The 15273-nt window shown below is 36.7% G+C and overlaps 1 protein-coding gene across 1 annotated transcript; it reads left to right on the top strand.

The window, feature by feature from the left end:
- Positions 1–791: 791 nt before the first annotated feature.
- LOC309823537 (uncharacterized protein) lies at positions 792–926 on the top strand (the record flags this gene model as incomplete). Its single annotated transcript, XM_082655899.1, has 1 exon — positions 792–926. The coding sequence occupies one exon, from the start codon at positions 792–794 to the stop codon at positions 924–926; it is 135 nt and encodes a 44-aa protein (XP_082512025.1).
- Positions 927–15273: the final 14347 nt, after the last annotated feature.

The raw sequence follows: 15273 nt of genomic DNA, 5'->3' as shown, positions 1-15273 counted from the left end.
TCCAAGTTAGCTTCCGTTTATGGTCATATCAGCGGATAACCGAAACTGTTGGTCACGCAAGCTCTGTGACAGTATATACGCCGAATTACAGGGATATATAAGGTTCTACTTGCTCCCCACCTTCTGGAGTGTCCCTCTGTTTCCTTCTCAGAATCAATATCCTATGGATCGCTTAAGATCCAGCTCAATTCTGATCGTCCTTGAGGGACTTCCCTGGCGGTCCAGTGGTTAAGACTCCGCGATTCCACTGCAGGGGGCATGGGTTCCATCCCTGGTGAGGGAACTAAGATCCCACATACCACGCGGCGCCCCCCCCCCCAATCTTCCTTGGAACCGTTTCCGACTGTCCTGATGATCTCTTTCCTGGACTGAACAATTTAGCATTTACTAATCTGTGTCCTGATATTTAAGCAATGGCTTAAATATCTACCACGCATAGTGGTTCTGTAGAAATATTTCATAAACTGAAAGGTGAGTAACTTCACTCTTGCCCTTCTAATATCTTAGGATCTTGTTCGAGTCTCACAAAAAAAATCTCATGAGCAAGAAACACGTCCAGTGTGTTAAGAATAAATTGGTTTTCTTTTTAACTGAACCACTTAAAAGGCGAAAGGAGACTTCCGCACGCATACTGGCTCTCGGGACTGCGGGCGGCGAGGCTGCGCGCTCTTCTCGGAGCCGCTCGCTGCAGGAGCGAGTCCGGTGCCCCGGCCCGAGCCTGCGAAGCCGCCGCTGCCCCGCGACGACCACCGCCGCCCCTGCCCTGCCGCCGCCGCCTCGGGACCAGCTGTATGATTAGGCCACAGTCTTCAATGAGTGGACATATTCCTCAGTTCTGTGGTGTTCTTGGTCACACGTTTATGGAGTTTCTGAAGGGCAGTGGAGATTACTGCCGGGCACAGCATGACCTCTATGCAGACAAGTGAACTGTAGAAATTCATTATACTCCACAAAGATGCCCCCATAAGAGTGGTTAGAAACAGTGATTATTTAATGTCTGTCTATAAATCTCATTTTGTGCTGTTATGGAACACCTCCATTTTGAAAATCTGCATTGTACAGAAGCACATGTTTTTTAAGGTCTCCAGACAAAAAAGCCTTATAGTTAATTTTAATGTTTGCACTTTGGGGGTAGAAATACTCTGTTATTGTAGCTAAAACAATTCTTAATCATAAAATTTCTGAAATTCTTGTAAGTTTTTTTCATACTTACCTGAAGTTGTTTACCAACTTATTTTTGTTTGAAGTGTGATTCCCAACCTCTCTTGCAAAAAAAAAAAAAAAAACAGGAAGTGGGTCTCTGCTAATGAATTGAACAGACGTTTAATATTTGATACGCCTTTTGAGCTCTGTAACTTAATATTTGGATACTTGACAATTTGTTTTATTATGTAATGGATAAAATGGTGATGTGTATTAACGTTAGCTCAACCATATATTTATACTGTCTGGGAACATGTGGTTATAGTTCTGTGGGAGAAATACTTTGTCATTGTTCACCAGCTTGTAAAAATCTAGTGTGAGAGCTTAAACATTAAATAAGTGATGAAATGCAAAAAAAAAAAAAAAAAAAAAAAAAAGTGAAAGGAGTTTCTTGTTTAATGAAACCAGGTAACAATCGTCAGAGTTGAATGTAAATTTGACTTCTGCCTCTTACTGGCTGTGTGACCTTGATCAAGTACCTAAACTTTCTGAGCCTCTTTTGTAAAATAACATTTCCTAATAGGGTTGTTTGAAGGAAATGTTATGATGTATGTAAAATACCTAGCACATAATGTAATAGGTGCTATCACTGAGTGGCAGGATGTTTAGTAGTTGGGACTCAGTGTAAGGAAGAATTTTAATAAGCATTTTGAAGGAGGGGAAGGGATATGATTGGTTACATGAATGAATGTGTCCATTGATGCTAATGTGTTGTGTTATAGTATTACAGGTACTTTCACAGTCAGTATCTCATTTAATACTCGTAACAAGTGACAAAAATTTTCCTCGATCCCGCTCTGGACAGGCTCCTCTGAAGCCTCTTCTTAACTATACCTGTCCACCTTGGTCCATAAAGACATGAACAAACATAGTTTCTGGAAGCTCGAGGCATATTCATTGGATGACCCTAGCCCCCCCTTAACACGCCTACCTAAGAAAACTCAAGGTTGTCAAAAAATTTACTGTATGTTCCAGCCAACACTCGAAGACAGGGCTCCTGTCTCCTGGCCTCTGTGGGAGGGGAGGAGTCTTACTTTGATAAGCCCTAGTTAGCAAACCCAAATGAGTTTTACAGGGATCAACCCTCCCTTCCTGTAGTTTGTAATTTTTCACTGCCCTGTCCCTACTGAGACACCCTCACCCTCTTCCCTCGTTCTCCCTTTAAAGAGCCCAGTCACCTCTGTACAAATGGAAGTTGAGTACAGTTCATCCTGGGCTCTTTTCTCTATTGCAGTAGTATATTACTGATTAAAATCTATCCTGAGCACTTTAACTGGTGTCTGGCTTTGTAAACAAAGACCAGACTTTGACACAACCCTGTGAGATGTTTTGGCACTTTTTCCATTTTTCAGAAGAGAAACTGGAACCACGACTATTTTGAGTGTGGTGGAGAACATTCCAGAAAAGAAGAGTAGTATGTAATGTGAGCAAATGAGTTGTACCCTGAGAGCCATATTTTGGCCGTGCTCTCATGTCCTATAAAATGGCCGGTTGGTTCGTGTCATGAGAGAGACCAGGTTGTTTTGTCCCCTAGGTCTCTGAGTCTGATAAAATAGTCCTGGTCCTAAGCGTGCTCAGGAGAGCAAAGTTGTGCACCTGTGACCACCCGTATCTCAAAGTGCCACTGGGTTCCTGACACCTCTGGGCACAGAGTTCTCTGCTTCCACCTGTTGGAGATTGGAAGAGCTACTGGGAGTGGTGGAGAATGGAAAGAAAGCTCTGCTGATCTTGAGAGGGGCGATTGGGTATATGGCAAGCTCTTTCATACTGCCGGGCTTGCAACTGCTACACTCTTCCTCTGCTCTGCAGGACTGGCTCTTTTTCATCCTTAGGTCACAGCTTAAAGGTCACTTCATCAGAAAGGCCTTGTCTGAACACCCCATCTAACATAGCACCCTTGGCATTTTAGAATGGATGGGTCAGTTTGACAACACCTGCTGGGTTAATCGTAACATCACAAAAGGAAAGACAACCCAACATTACTTGCCTCCCGAAGTAATGTGATGGGAAGTACACAGAACCACCTGTGAAGTATTTTTGTCAAAAAATTGAACCTTAATCTGATCAAGGTATTAGATCTAAGTACTAGTTGATGGAGGTTAAAAAAAAAAATCAGAAGGTAGAGGAACATGTTAGTGAAAACTGAGGTTGCAATTAGCAAAATCCAGACTGGGGTATTCTACTAGATAATGACCTTGTTTCTTCAAAAAAATAATGGCAACAAACAGACGTTTAATGGGCAATGCTATTAGATCTGATTGGGTCCAATTTACACAAACAACCATAAAAACCCATCTATGATCATTAGATACTTTCAATTTTAAACTGGGTATTTGATGATATTAGCAAATTGAGTGCAATGACACGGTGATTATGTTTTATTAAAAGTATATCTTATAGATACATCTAAAGTATTTATGAGTGAGACTGTATGATACTTGTGGCAGGAGGTTGAATGGAGGACAGTAGAGAAGTATCAGTGAGTATAAATTTCATATTTTGTACTCAGCACATGGCTCGACACTCAGATATTATTCAATTTTTTAAAAAATAAAGAAAGAAATCACCTGGACCCGCATTCTTGTTTCATCTCTATTAGTAAAGAGCTGCATGGCCTCAGACAAGCAGGTTTCCTCTCAGATTCCTCCTCTGTGAATTAAAGGTTTCTATGTCAGGATCTTGAGTTTTTTTCGAGCGCCCACCTTCTGCTTCTGAATGTAGTATCTACTGTAGATGTGTGATTGCAGAAGTTCTTTAGTTCTGCGGAGTCTGAAGAAAGAATGCCACCTAACATCAGCGTATCATGGCAGCGATATTTATTTACTGATGCTCCAATATGTTTTTGGCCGGACACCAAAGCAGCCTCACTTCAGCCATAAAGCACAAACTCTCCAGATGCTACTACAATGCTTCCATGCTGCACGATGCTCTGTGTCGTCTCACCTGCTTATGGGGGATGCTTCATCATTTTTGTAGAAATATGCATGCCCTGTTGCATTATCCAGTTATTTCTAGTTCTTATCTCTATGATTTACAGCCATCAGGACTTGGCTAAAAGAGGACTGAGAAGGAAAATACATTATTCTTAGCCTACAAGGTTTATAGGGGAAGAAGCCAGGCACCGCTGTGTTATGGGAGACTTCCCAATCTTTCTTTCCTCTTCCTTCCTTCCTGCTCCAGGCTGGATTGGGTGTCCCTCCTTATTTTTCTATAACCTGTGTACCTCTCTATTTTTTAATGTGCCACATTGTTTTCTAAGTTTCTATTTGTGTGCCTGTCTCTCTGACTAGCTTAAGTGCCTTCCTGGTAGGGACTGTGTTCTTAATTATGTTTGTGTCTAGCACAGTGCCTGGCACATCCTAAGGACTCAGTTTGTTGAATGAATAAATGAATGAATTTAATTGATCAAACTATGAGTAAAGAAACAATTTCATCAAGGCCTATCCTTTACAGCATAAGAATATTTATCCAAATATAATATACTAATACAGTAATTGAATCTTTTATTTATTTGAATGACTATTTGTTTCTTAGCTGTTTGGGGATGAAATGCCTCTAAATTTAATTGCCTGCATGTTCAGACAGAGGGGTTAGAGCAATCACAGATGTGGGAAATCCCCTTTCTTCTTTCTTCAAAGCTTGCAAACCATAGGAGACAGTTGCTATCTACTCATTAACAACCATGATCTTCTAGAATGCCTCAGTGACCATTTGTGAAACTATTCAGTTTTACTCCAAAGAATTTATCCTTTTTTAATCTCACTGTCTTCTCTTCCACTCTTTCTTTCTAAATTGTTCTATATTTCCAGTCCAGCATGTAAGTAACTTGGAAGTCATCACTTTGTCCTAACAAGAAAAGAGCTGAAAAAACAATAAATTAACAACTCTTAGATCCATCAGAGAATTGAGATCAAAGGGCAAACTTCTACTACAAAAATTGGAGAGACAGACAGGCAGATACAGAGAATCACAACTTACTAGAGCAGAAACCTACAGGCAAAATCCTCCTTGGGAACCAGTATCAAAGTAGGAAAACCAGAACTGTATGTGTGGATAAATTTGAAAATTAAAGACACCAAGGAAGGCCAGTCTTAGAGGGAATCCTCAAACTATTGTGAGTTTTACTTCCAGGAGCTCTACCAGGTTCTCACAGTGAAGATTAAAAACAAAAACAAAAACAAAAACCTCTTGCTTTCTGCAGGGAAAGGGGGAAAGTATCATTTTGAAGTACTGTTAGATTTTTTTAAAGGCCTGCCTTCAAGTGAAACTTTTTTTTTTTCACCAGCGCTACGCAGTTTTATTAACCATTCAAGTACAGTAGCATCTGGTAAGATCTGGACAAAATTGGGATTTAAAAGTTTCGGCATCTAACAGTTTGACAGAAGTCACTACTTCCTCTTCTCGCAAATGTGTTTTCACAGAGCCAAAACAGTACTAGCCATTAACTCAGTACACCAAGTGTACTGAAGTCGAAAAGGTGCGACAAGAAAAATAGATACATTAGAAAAACGCCAACACTGTAGAAAAAAGAGTAGAACACTTTCAGTTTCTCCCCTTTAGCCCCTAAAACAATATCATACAGTAAGGATCTACCTATACAGTCCTACCTCAGCCTCTAGAATATTTGTCAAGAGGGCAAAAATAAAATGACACTGGCCAGTACAGTCTTTGGATAAATGAGAACTGGAGGGGGAGGGGGAGTCTCATCAGCAGGATCTTTTCATGTCTTGACAGCTCATTTCTTCCTATTTCTGAATAACATTCTCTTATCTGAATGTACCACACTTTATTTACCCGTTCACCTACTGAAGGACATCTCGGTTGCTTCCAGGTTTTGGCAATTATGAATAAACCTTCTGTAAACATCCATGTGCAGGTTTTTGTGTGGACATACATTTTTAACTCATTTGGGGTAAATACCAAGATATAAACCTTAGAATCAGTTAATTGATATCCACAAAATAAGATTTTGACTGGGATTATGTTGAATCTGTAGATCAATTTGGGAAGAATTGACATCTTGACAATATTGAGTCTTCCTATCCATGAAAATAGAACATCTCTCCATTTATTTAGCTCTTCTTTCATCAGTGCTTTGTAGTCTTCCTCATACAGATTTGAATATATTTTGTTAGATTTATGCCTAAGAATTTCAATTTTGGGGGTGCTAATGTAAATTGTATTGTGTTTTCCATTTCAAAATCCACTTGTTCATTACTGGCATGTAAGAAGGCAATTAACTTTTATATGTTAATGTTGTATCCTGCAACCTTGCTATAAATGCTCATTAGTTCCATTCAGGATTTTTTTTTTTTTGAGTCTTCTGGATTTCCTACATAAGCAATCATGTCATCTGCAAACAAATACAGTTTTATTTCTTCCATCCCAATCTGTATACCTTTTATTTCTTAATGCATTAGCTATGACTTCCAGCATGGTGTTGAAAAAGAGTGGTGAGAGGGGACATGCTTGTTTTGTTCCCGATCTTAGGGGGAAAGTTTCTAGTTTCTCACCATTTAGTATGATGTTAGCTGTATGTTTTCGGTTGATGTTCTTTATCAAGTTGATGAATTCCCGCTATTCCTAGTTTGCTGAGAGTTTTTATCATGAATGGGTGCTGGATCTTATCAAATGCTTTTCTGCATCTTTTGATATGAACATACAGTTTTTTTCTTTAGCTTGTTGATGTGGTGGATTACATTGAATGATTTTCAAATATTGAACCAGCCTTGCATACCTGGGAAAATCCCACTTGGTCATGGTATATAATTCTTACACTTGGCTAGATTTTGTTGGGGCTTTTTGCATCTATATTGGTCTGTAGTTGTCTTTTCTTGTAATGTCTTTGTCTGGTTTTGATATTAGGGTAATGCTGGCCTCATAGAATGAGTTAGGAAGTATTCCCTCTGCTTCTATCTTCTGGAAGAGATTATGGAGAATTGGGAATAATTTCTTCTTTAAATGGTTGGTAGAACTCAGCTGTGAACCCATCTGGGCTTGGTGCTTCCTGTTTGGGTAGTTTATTAATTACTGATTTGATTTCTTTAATAGATACAGGCCAATTCAGATTGTCTATTTCTTCTTGTGTAAGTTTTGGTAGATTGTTTCTTTCAAGGAATTTGTCCATTTTATCTGGGTTATCAAATTTATAGGCATAGACTTGTTCATAATATTCCTTTACTATTCTGTCAGCATCCCTGGGATCAATAGTTATGGTCTCTGTTTCTCTCTCTCTCCCCCCACCCCGTCCCCTCAAACTTGCGAAAGATTTCTCAATTTTTCTGATCTTTTCAAAGAGCCAGCTTGGTCTGGTTGATATTCTTTACTAATTTCCTGTTTTCAGTTGTATTGCTTTTTGCTCTAATTTTTATTTGTTCTTTTCTTCCTCTTACTTTGAATTTAACTTGCTCTTTTTTTCCCTAGTTTTCTAAGGTGGGATCTTAGATTATTGATTTAAGATCTTCCTTCTTTTCTGACATGTGCATTCATTGCTATAAATTTCCCTCCATGCACTGCTTGTGCTGCAGCCCACAAAGTTTAATAAATTTTATTTTTATTAATTAATTTTATTTTAATTAAATTAAATTTTTTATTTTAATTAATTTATTTTATTTTATTAATTAAATTTATTTAATTTCTCTAAATCCTTTCTCATTCGACCATGTGTGGTTTAGCAATTATTGTTTAATTTCCAAGTATCTGGGGATTTTCTAGATGTTTCTGTTATGGATTTCTATAGTTTTATTCCATTGTGGTTTGAGAGCAGACATTGTAGGAGTTTTATTCCTTAAAACTTGGTAAAGGGTGTTTTATGGCCCAGAATGTGATCTATCTTGGTGAATGTTCCATGTCAGCTTGATAAGAATGTGTATTCTCCTACTGTTGGATGAAGTAGACTATAGATGTCAATTAGATGCAGTTGATGAATGGTGGTGTTGAGCTCAGCTAGGTCCTTACTGATTCTCTGCCTGATGGATCTGTCCGTTACTGATAGAGGCTGCTGAAGTCTTCAGCTATAATAGTAGATTCATTTATTTCTCCTTGCATTTCTGTCAATTTTTGCCTCACGTATATTTTGACACTCTGTTGTTAGGTGCATTCACATTAAGGATTGCTAAGTTTTCTTGGAGAATTGACATTTTTTTTTCGTTGCATGTTGCGCCTCTTTATCCCTGATGATTTTCCTTACTCCGAAGTCTGCTTTGTCTGAAATTAATATAGGCATTCCACCGTTCTAGTTTTAATGTTAGTATATTTTTCTCTACAGCTTTACTTTTTGTCTATCTGTGTCTATATCACTTTTTTTCTTTTCTTTTCTTTTTTTGCAGACATCATACAGTTGAGTGTTGTTTGTTTTTATCCACTCTGTCAGTCTCTGTCTTTTAGTTGGGGTATTTAGACCACTGATGTTTTTAATTATTATTTATATAGTTGAATTATATATCTATGATATTTGTTACTATTCTCTATTCTTTGCCTTGTTCTTTGTTTCTCGTATTGACTTCCACTTTTTCTGGCTTCTATGGGTTTAACTGAACATTTTATATGATTTCATTTTTAACCTCTGTTAGCATCTGTTTTACATTTTTTAAAAAACTTTCTGAGTAGTTGTCCTTTGGTTTACAATATGCACTTAAAACTAATCCAACTGGACTTCCCTGGTGGCACAGTGGTTAATAATCCGCCTGCCGATGCTTGGGACACGGGTTCAAGCCCTGGTCCGGGAAGATCCCACATGCCGCGGAGCAACTAAGTCCGTGCGCCACAACTACTGAACCTGCGCTCTAGAGCCCACGAGCCACAGCTACTGAGCCTGAGCCCTGCAACTACTGAAGCCCGTGGGCCTAGTACCCATGCTCTGCAACAAGAGAAGCCACCCGCTCTGCAATGAGAAGCCCACGCACTGCAACGAAGAGTAGCCCCCGCTCGCTGTAACTAGAGAAAGCCCGAGCGCAGCAACGAAGACCCAATGCAGCCAAAAATAAAATTAAAAAAAAACAAATCCAAGTCCTTTTTCTAACAACACTATATCACTTCACAGGTAGTGCAAGTACCCTATGGCAGTGTCATCCCAATTCCTTCCTCCCAACCCTTATAACACTGCTTTCATTCATTTCACTTATCAAGAAGTTACAATCACTAGATACATTTTTGCTAGAATTATTTTGAACAAACTGTTATCTGTTAGATCAGATAAGAATAAGTAACCTTAGAATATAGTTTGTCTCTAATCTGAATGAGATAGTTAAATTTTATAGCAATATAACTAAAAAATAGTTGTCACTGCAGAATCAGAAAGTGTATTATAATTATATTTACTAGTGGATAAGCTGCATGATGACAGTCTTTTGTTGTTGTTGTTGTTCGCCCTGGGTGTCCAGAGTCTAAATATTTACTGGTCCATAGTCAGTGTTCAATAAAGAACAGTTGAATGTAAAACTTTCTTTCAAAAAAAAAAAAAAAGAAGTAGGGACTTCCCTGGTGGCACGGTGGTTAAGACTCCATGCTCCCAATGGAGGGGGCCTGAGTTCGATCCCTGGTCACAGAACTAGATCCCACATGCATGCCGCAACTAAGAGTTCGCATGCCACAACTAAGGAGCCTGTGAGCCACAACTAAGACCCGGAGCAACCAAATAAATAAATAAATATTAAAACAATAACAAAGATCTAAATAAATTAAAAGGTATTTATACAAAAAAAGAAGTAAAAGAAAAGATTTTAATTTGCCTTGTTTTATTCCTTCTCTAAAGCTCTTCCTTTATGCAAATCTGAGTTTCTGACCTATATCATTTTCCTTCTTTCTGAAAAAAAAACTTTTTAAAAATGTATATTGCAAGGCAGGTCTACTAGCAACAAGCTTCCTCAATTTTTTTTTGTCTGAGAAAGTTGTTATTTCTCTTTTACTTTTTTTTTTTTTTGGTACGTGGGCCTCTTACTGTGTGGCCTGTCCCGTTGTGGAGCACAGGCTCCAGACGCACAGGCTCAGCAGCCATGGCTCACGGGCCCAGCCTCTCTGTGGCATGTGGGATCCTCCCGGACCGGGGCACAAACCCGTGTCCCCTGCATTGGCAGGCGGACTCTCAACCACTGCGCCACCAGGGAAGCTCTCTCTTTTACTTTTGAAGGATAATTTTGCTCGATACAGAAATCTAGGTTGGTGGGAATTTTTTCTTTCACACTTTAAATATTTTACCCCACTTCCTTCTTGCTTACTGAAGAAAAGCTCAATATAATTCTTATTCTTCCTCCTCTATAGGTAAGGTATTTTTCCCTCAGGCCTCTTTTAAGATTTTCTATTTTTCTTTGGTATTCTGCAGCTTGAGAATGATATGCCTATGTATAGAATTTTGGAGGTATTTATCCTGCTCAGTGTTCTGCTAGTTTGGTGTCTGTCATTAATTTTGGGAAATTTGAAGTCATTATTGCTTCAAATATTTCTTCTCCTTTTCCTTCCAGTATTCCCCTTATGTATATGTTACTCCTTTTTAATTGTCCCACTTCTTGAATATTCTGTTCTGCCCTTTTCATTCTTTTTTTTCCTCTTTGCACTTTGGTTTTCTAACTTTCTGTTGACATTGATTCAAGCTCACTGATTCTTTCCTTGGTCATGCCCAGTCTATTCATGAGCACATGAAAAGCATTCTTCATTTCTGTTACGGTGGGTTTTTTTTTTGTTTGTTTGTTTCTAGCATTTCTTTTTAATTTTTTCTTGAAGTTTCCATCTCCTTGCTTACATTTCCTAACTGTTCTTGAATGTTGTCCACTTTTCTATTAGAATCATTAGTATATTATTCATAGTTGTTTTAAATTCCTGGTGTGATAATTCCAACATCTCCACCACATCCATGTCTTATTCTGGTGCTGGCTCTATCTCTTAAAACCCTATGGGTTTTTTTTTTTTTTTCTTTTAGTATGCCATGTAATTTTTTGTTGAAAGCTGGACATGATGTACCTGTTAAAAGAAGAGCTAAGTAGGCATTTAGTGTGAGGTTGTATTTTTGTCTGGCTAGGAGTTAGAATGTGTTTACTATTTGCTGTAGCTGTTGCTGTCAGAGGCTAAAATTTTGTCTGTTGTGCTTGTTTATCTATTCTCTGTCATCTTTGGGTTTCCCTTAATCCTTCCTTGTAAATAAGGTGTGATACCTTCTCTATTCATTTTTCTTCCTTTCTCTTCTCCTCCTCTACCTTCTTTCTCCTGATTATCCCAAGGTTTTTTCCCTCCAAAGTAAAAATACAAGTCCTTGGTGATGTGAACATTTTTAATATGTCCTGTCAATACCACACTTTATTACAATTGTTTTACTGTCTCCTTACTAGATTGCAAGTCTCTTGGAGGAGGTACTGCATATTTTAATCTTTGTATGCATTATGTCTGGTACATAATCAATTCTCAATAAATAGTTATAAAATTAAGTATGCAGGGTCTAAAAAATATTTTCACATTCTCTGCTACTGATACTTCCCATTACATGTCTCTTCCTTCCAGGTAAAATTTATGTCTTTCCAGTGGTTCTTAACTCTAATTCATAATAGAGTCTCTTTTAGGGAGATTTAAAATATATGTTTGGTTTATAGAAAATATTAAAATGAATGGAAGGTAGGATATCTCAGCATACAAGTGATGACTATAAAACAAGAACCAAAAGGAAATTCTAGAACTGAAAATTCCATTAGCTGAAATAAATTCACTTGAATGTTATTAACAGAGTTTGAATATTGCAGAAGAAAGAATGAGTGAACTTGAAGAGAGATTTGATAGAAACCATTCAATCTGAAAAGCAGAGGTTAAAAAAAATTGAAAGGAAACAAGGAACAGAGTCTTGGTGACCTTTGGGACAATACCATGGAATATATTTGGAATTGGAGACTGAAAACAAATGGCTGAACAAATGAGAAAAAAAATGGCTGTAATTTTCTCACGTGTAGTGCAAAACACCAAGTTACAAATTCAAAAAGCTCAGAAAATGCCAAAGAAAGATAAATATAAAGAAGACACCACCTGGGCACAGCATAGTCAGTGGCTTTGTGCATGAAAAACCTTTTTTTTTTTTTTGCATTTGTAAGACCACCGAATGACAACTGACTTAAACAGTGGAGCTCAGAATCTTTGAAGCCGTGAAAGGAACCTGCTGAGTCATGATTCATTTATATCCAGTGAAAATATTTTTTAAAAACAAGGGCAAAATGAAGAAATTGTGGCAGATCGTATATTCCAGATAAGGCTACAACAATAAGTGTAACTAGAATAAACATTCCAGTTATAAGGCTGAGATCCTCCAACTGGAAAAAAAGCCAGCTGAAATTATAAGCTGTCTAAAGCATATGGACTTTATTTTTTTTTAACAAATATACATACATATTCTTTTTTTACATTCTATTCCATTATAGGTTATTATAAGATATTGAGTATAGTTCCTTATGCTGTACATTAGGTCCTTGTTAGTTATCTACTTTATATATAGTAGTGTGTATATTTTAATCCCAAATTCCTGATTCCAGATAGAATGAAAGTAAAAGATGGGCAAAGACATACAATGCAACCAGTAAGTATAAGAAAGCTGGTGTGCCTCTCATTGTTTCAAACAAAGTAGATTCAATATTAGGCATATTAGCAAAGATAAAGAAGGATGCATAATGATAAAAGAGTCAGTTCATCAGAATGACATAATGCTCAAAAATATGTGTATACCTAATAACAGAGCTTTAAAGATTTGAAGCAGAAATGGACATGATTAGTGGGAGAAACAGACAAATCTACAGTCAGAGAAATTTTTAACACCCTTTGCTCAACAACTCATAGAACAACTAGTGAGAAAAAAAAATCAGTAAAGTCATAGAAGTTCTGAAAAATTCCTCAACTACTTTGACCTAATTAACATTTATAACATTTATAACATTTATAGAGCACTGTACCCAACAACTGTAGAATACTCATTCCTTTTAAATGCACATGGTATATTCACTAAGGTAGATCATATTCTGGGCCATAAAACAAGATTTGATAAATTTAAAAGGTTTGAAATTGTACCAGAGTATGTGTTCTGGTTGCAAAGGAATTGAATTAGAAACCAAAAACAATAAGATATTTTTTAAAAAACTTCCATATCTGGAATTTAAAGAGCATACTTCTAAATAATCCATGAATCAAAGGAGAAACTACTAGAAAATATTTCAAGCTGAATGATAATGATACTGCAACATATCAAAATTTATGGGAAGCAGCTAGAGTAAGGGTTAGAGGGTGTAAATGTTTATATTTGTAAATAAGAGAAGGTTAAAATCAATGATTTTATTTGCTATTTGAGAAGATAGAAAAAGTCAAAATAAACCCAAAATAAGTAGAAGAAAGGTAAAAACAAAGAGAAGAAATCTATGAAATAGAAACAGAAAATGAACCTGTAAAAGAAAGAAAATTAATGTAGATCACATAGTTATTTGAAAAGATTAATAACATTTATAAATCCCTAGCAAAATTCATCAAGAAAAAGAGAGAAAACTCAAATTACCAAAGTCAGAATAATAGGATATCACTATGATCATTAAAGATAATATGAGAATAGTGTGAACAACTTTATGCCAGTATATTTGACAGCTTAGATAAAAGAGACAAATTCCTTGAAAAACGTCACTTGCCAAAACAAATACACGAACAAATAGAAAATCTGAATAGCACCATATCTATTAAAAGATTGAATTTATTATCAAAAACCACACGCACACTCAAACAAAAACATAAACAAATAGCCTTCGGGTCCAGGTGGTGTTATTGGTGAATGCTATCAAACCTTTACAAAAGAAATAATACCAATCTTATAAAAGTCTCAAGAAAATTGATCTTATTTTATAAGGCCAGCTTGATACTGATACCAAAACCTTACAAAGACATCATAGAAGGAGAAAATTATAGACTATTATCTCTCGTGAATACAGACACAAAAAATCCTTAAGAAAAGTGTTAGCAAATCAAATCTAGCAAATATGTGAAAAGGACAATACATCATGACAAGTGAAATTTAGCCCAGATATTCAAGGTAGGTTTAACATATTAAAGTCCATCAATTTGATTCATCATTTTAATAAAGGAGAAAAGCCATAAGATCATCTCAATAGATGTAGAAAAATATCATTTGACAAAATTCAAAACTCATTCATGATAAAAATTTATACCAAACTTGGAACGGAAGTTAATTAATCTGATAGATGGTATCTATGAAAACGCTACAACTAATCTCATATGTAACAGTGATATACTGGATGCTTTCCCTCTAAAATTAAGAATAAAACAAGCAATTCTGTTTTCACCATTTCTATTTAACATTGTACTGGAAGTCCTAGCCAGGGCAATTAAGCAAGAAAGACAAAAGGAATAAAGACTGGAAAAGGAGAAGTAAGACTGCGTTTAGTTGCAGACAATATGATTGCTTATGTAGAAAATCCTAAACAATCTACAAAACAACTAGAAATACATAAATTTAGCAATATCATAGGATACACGATCAATGCAGAAAAATCAGTTGTGTTTCTAAACATCAGCACAAAAACAATTTGAAAATAAAATAATCTAAAGCAATTCCACTGAAAATAGCATCAAAAACATTTGGGAATACATTTACAAAAGATGTGTACAATTTGTACACAGAAAGCTTACAAAATATTATCAAGATAAAGTAAGAAAGATCTAAAACAAAACCATCTCATTGATTGGAAAACAATATTGTTAAAATGTCAATTCTTCTCATCAATCACCACATTTAATGCAATGCCACTTAAAATCATAGCAGGATTTTATTTTTTTAACATCTTTATTGGAGTATAATTGCTTTACAACGGTGTGTTAGTTTCTGATCTATAACAAAGTGAATCAGCTATACATATTCATGTATCACCATATCTCTTCTTTCTTGTGTCTCCCTCCCTCCCACCCTCCCTAGCCCACCCCTCTAGGTGGTCACAAAGCACAGAGCTGATCTCCCTGTGCTATGCGGCTGCTTCCCACTAGCTATCTGTTTTACGTTTGGTAGTGTATATATGTCCATGCCACTGTCTCACTTTGCCCCAGCTTACCTTT

Source organism: Grampus griseus, assembly GCF_964374135.1.
Source record: "Grampus griseus genome assembly, chromosome: 6".
Lineage (NCBI taxonomy): Eukaryota > Metazoa > Chordata > Mammalia > Artiodactyla > Delphinidae > Grampus > Grampus griseus.
The sequence above is the reverse complement of the archived record's forward strand: the minus strand, read 5'-3'. Positions and strand labels throughout refer to the sequence as shown.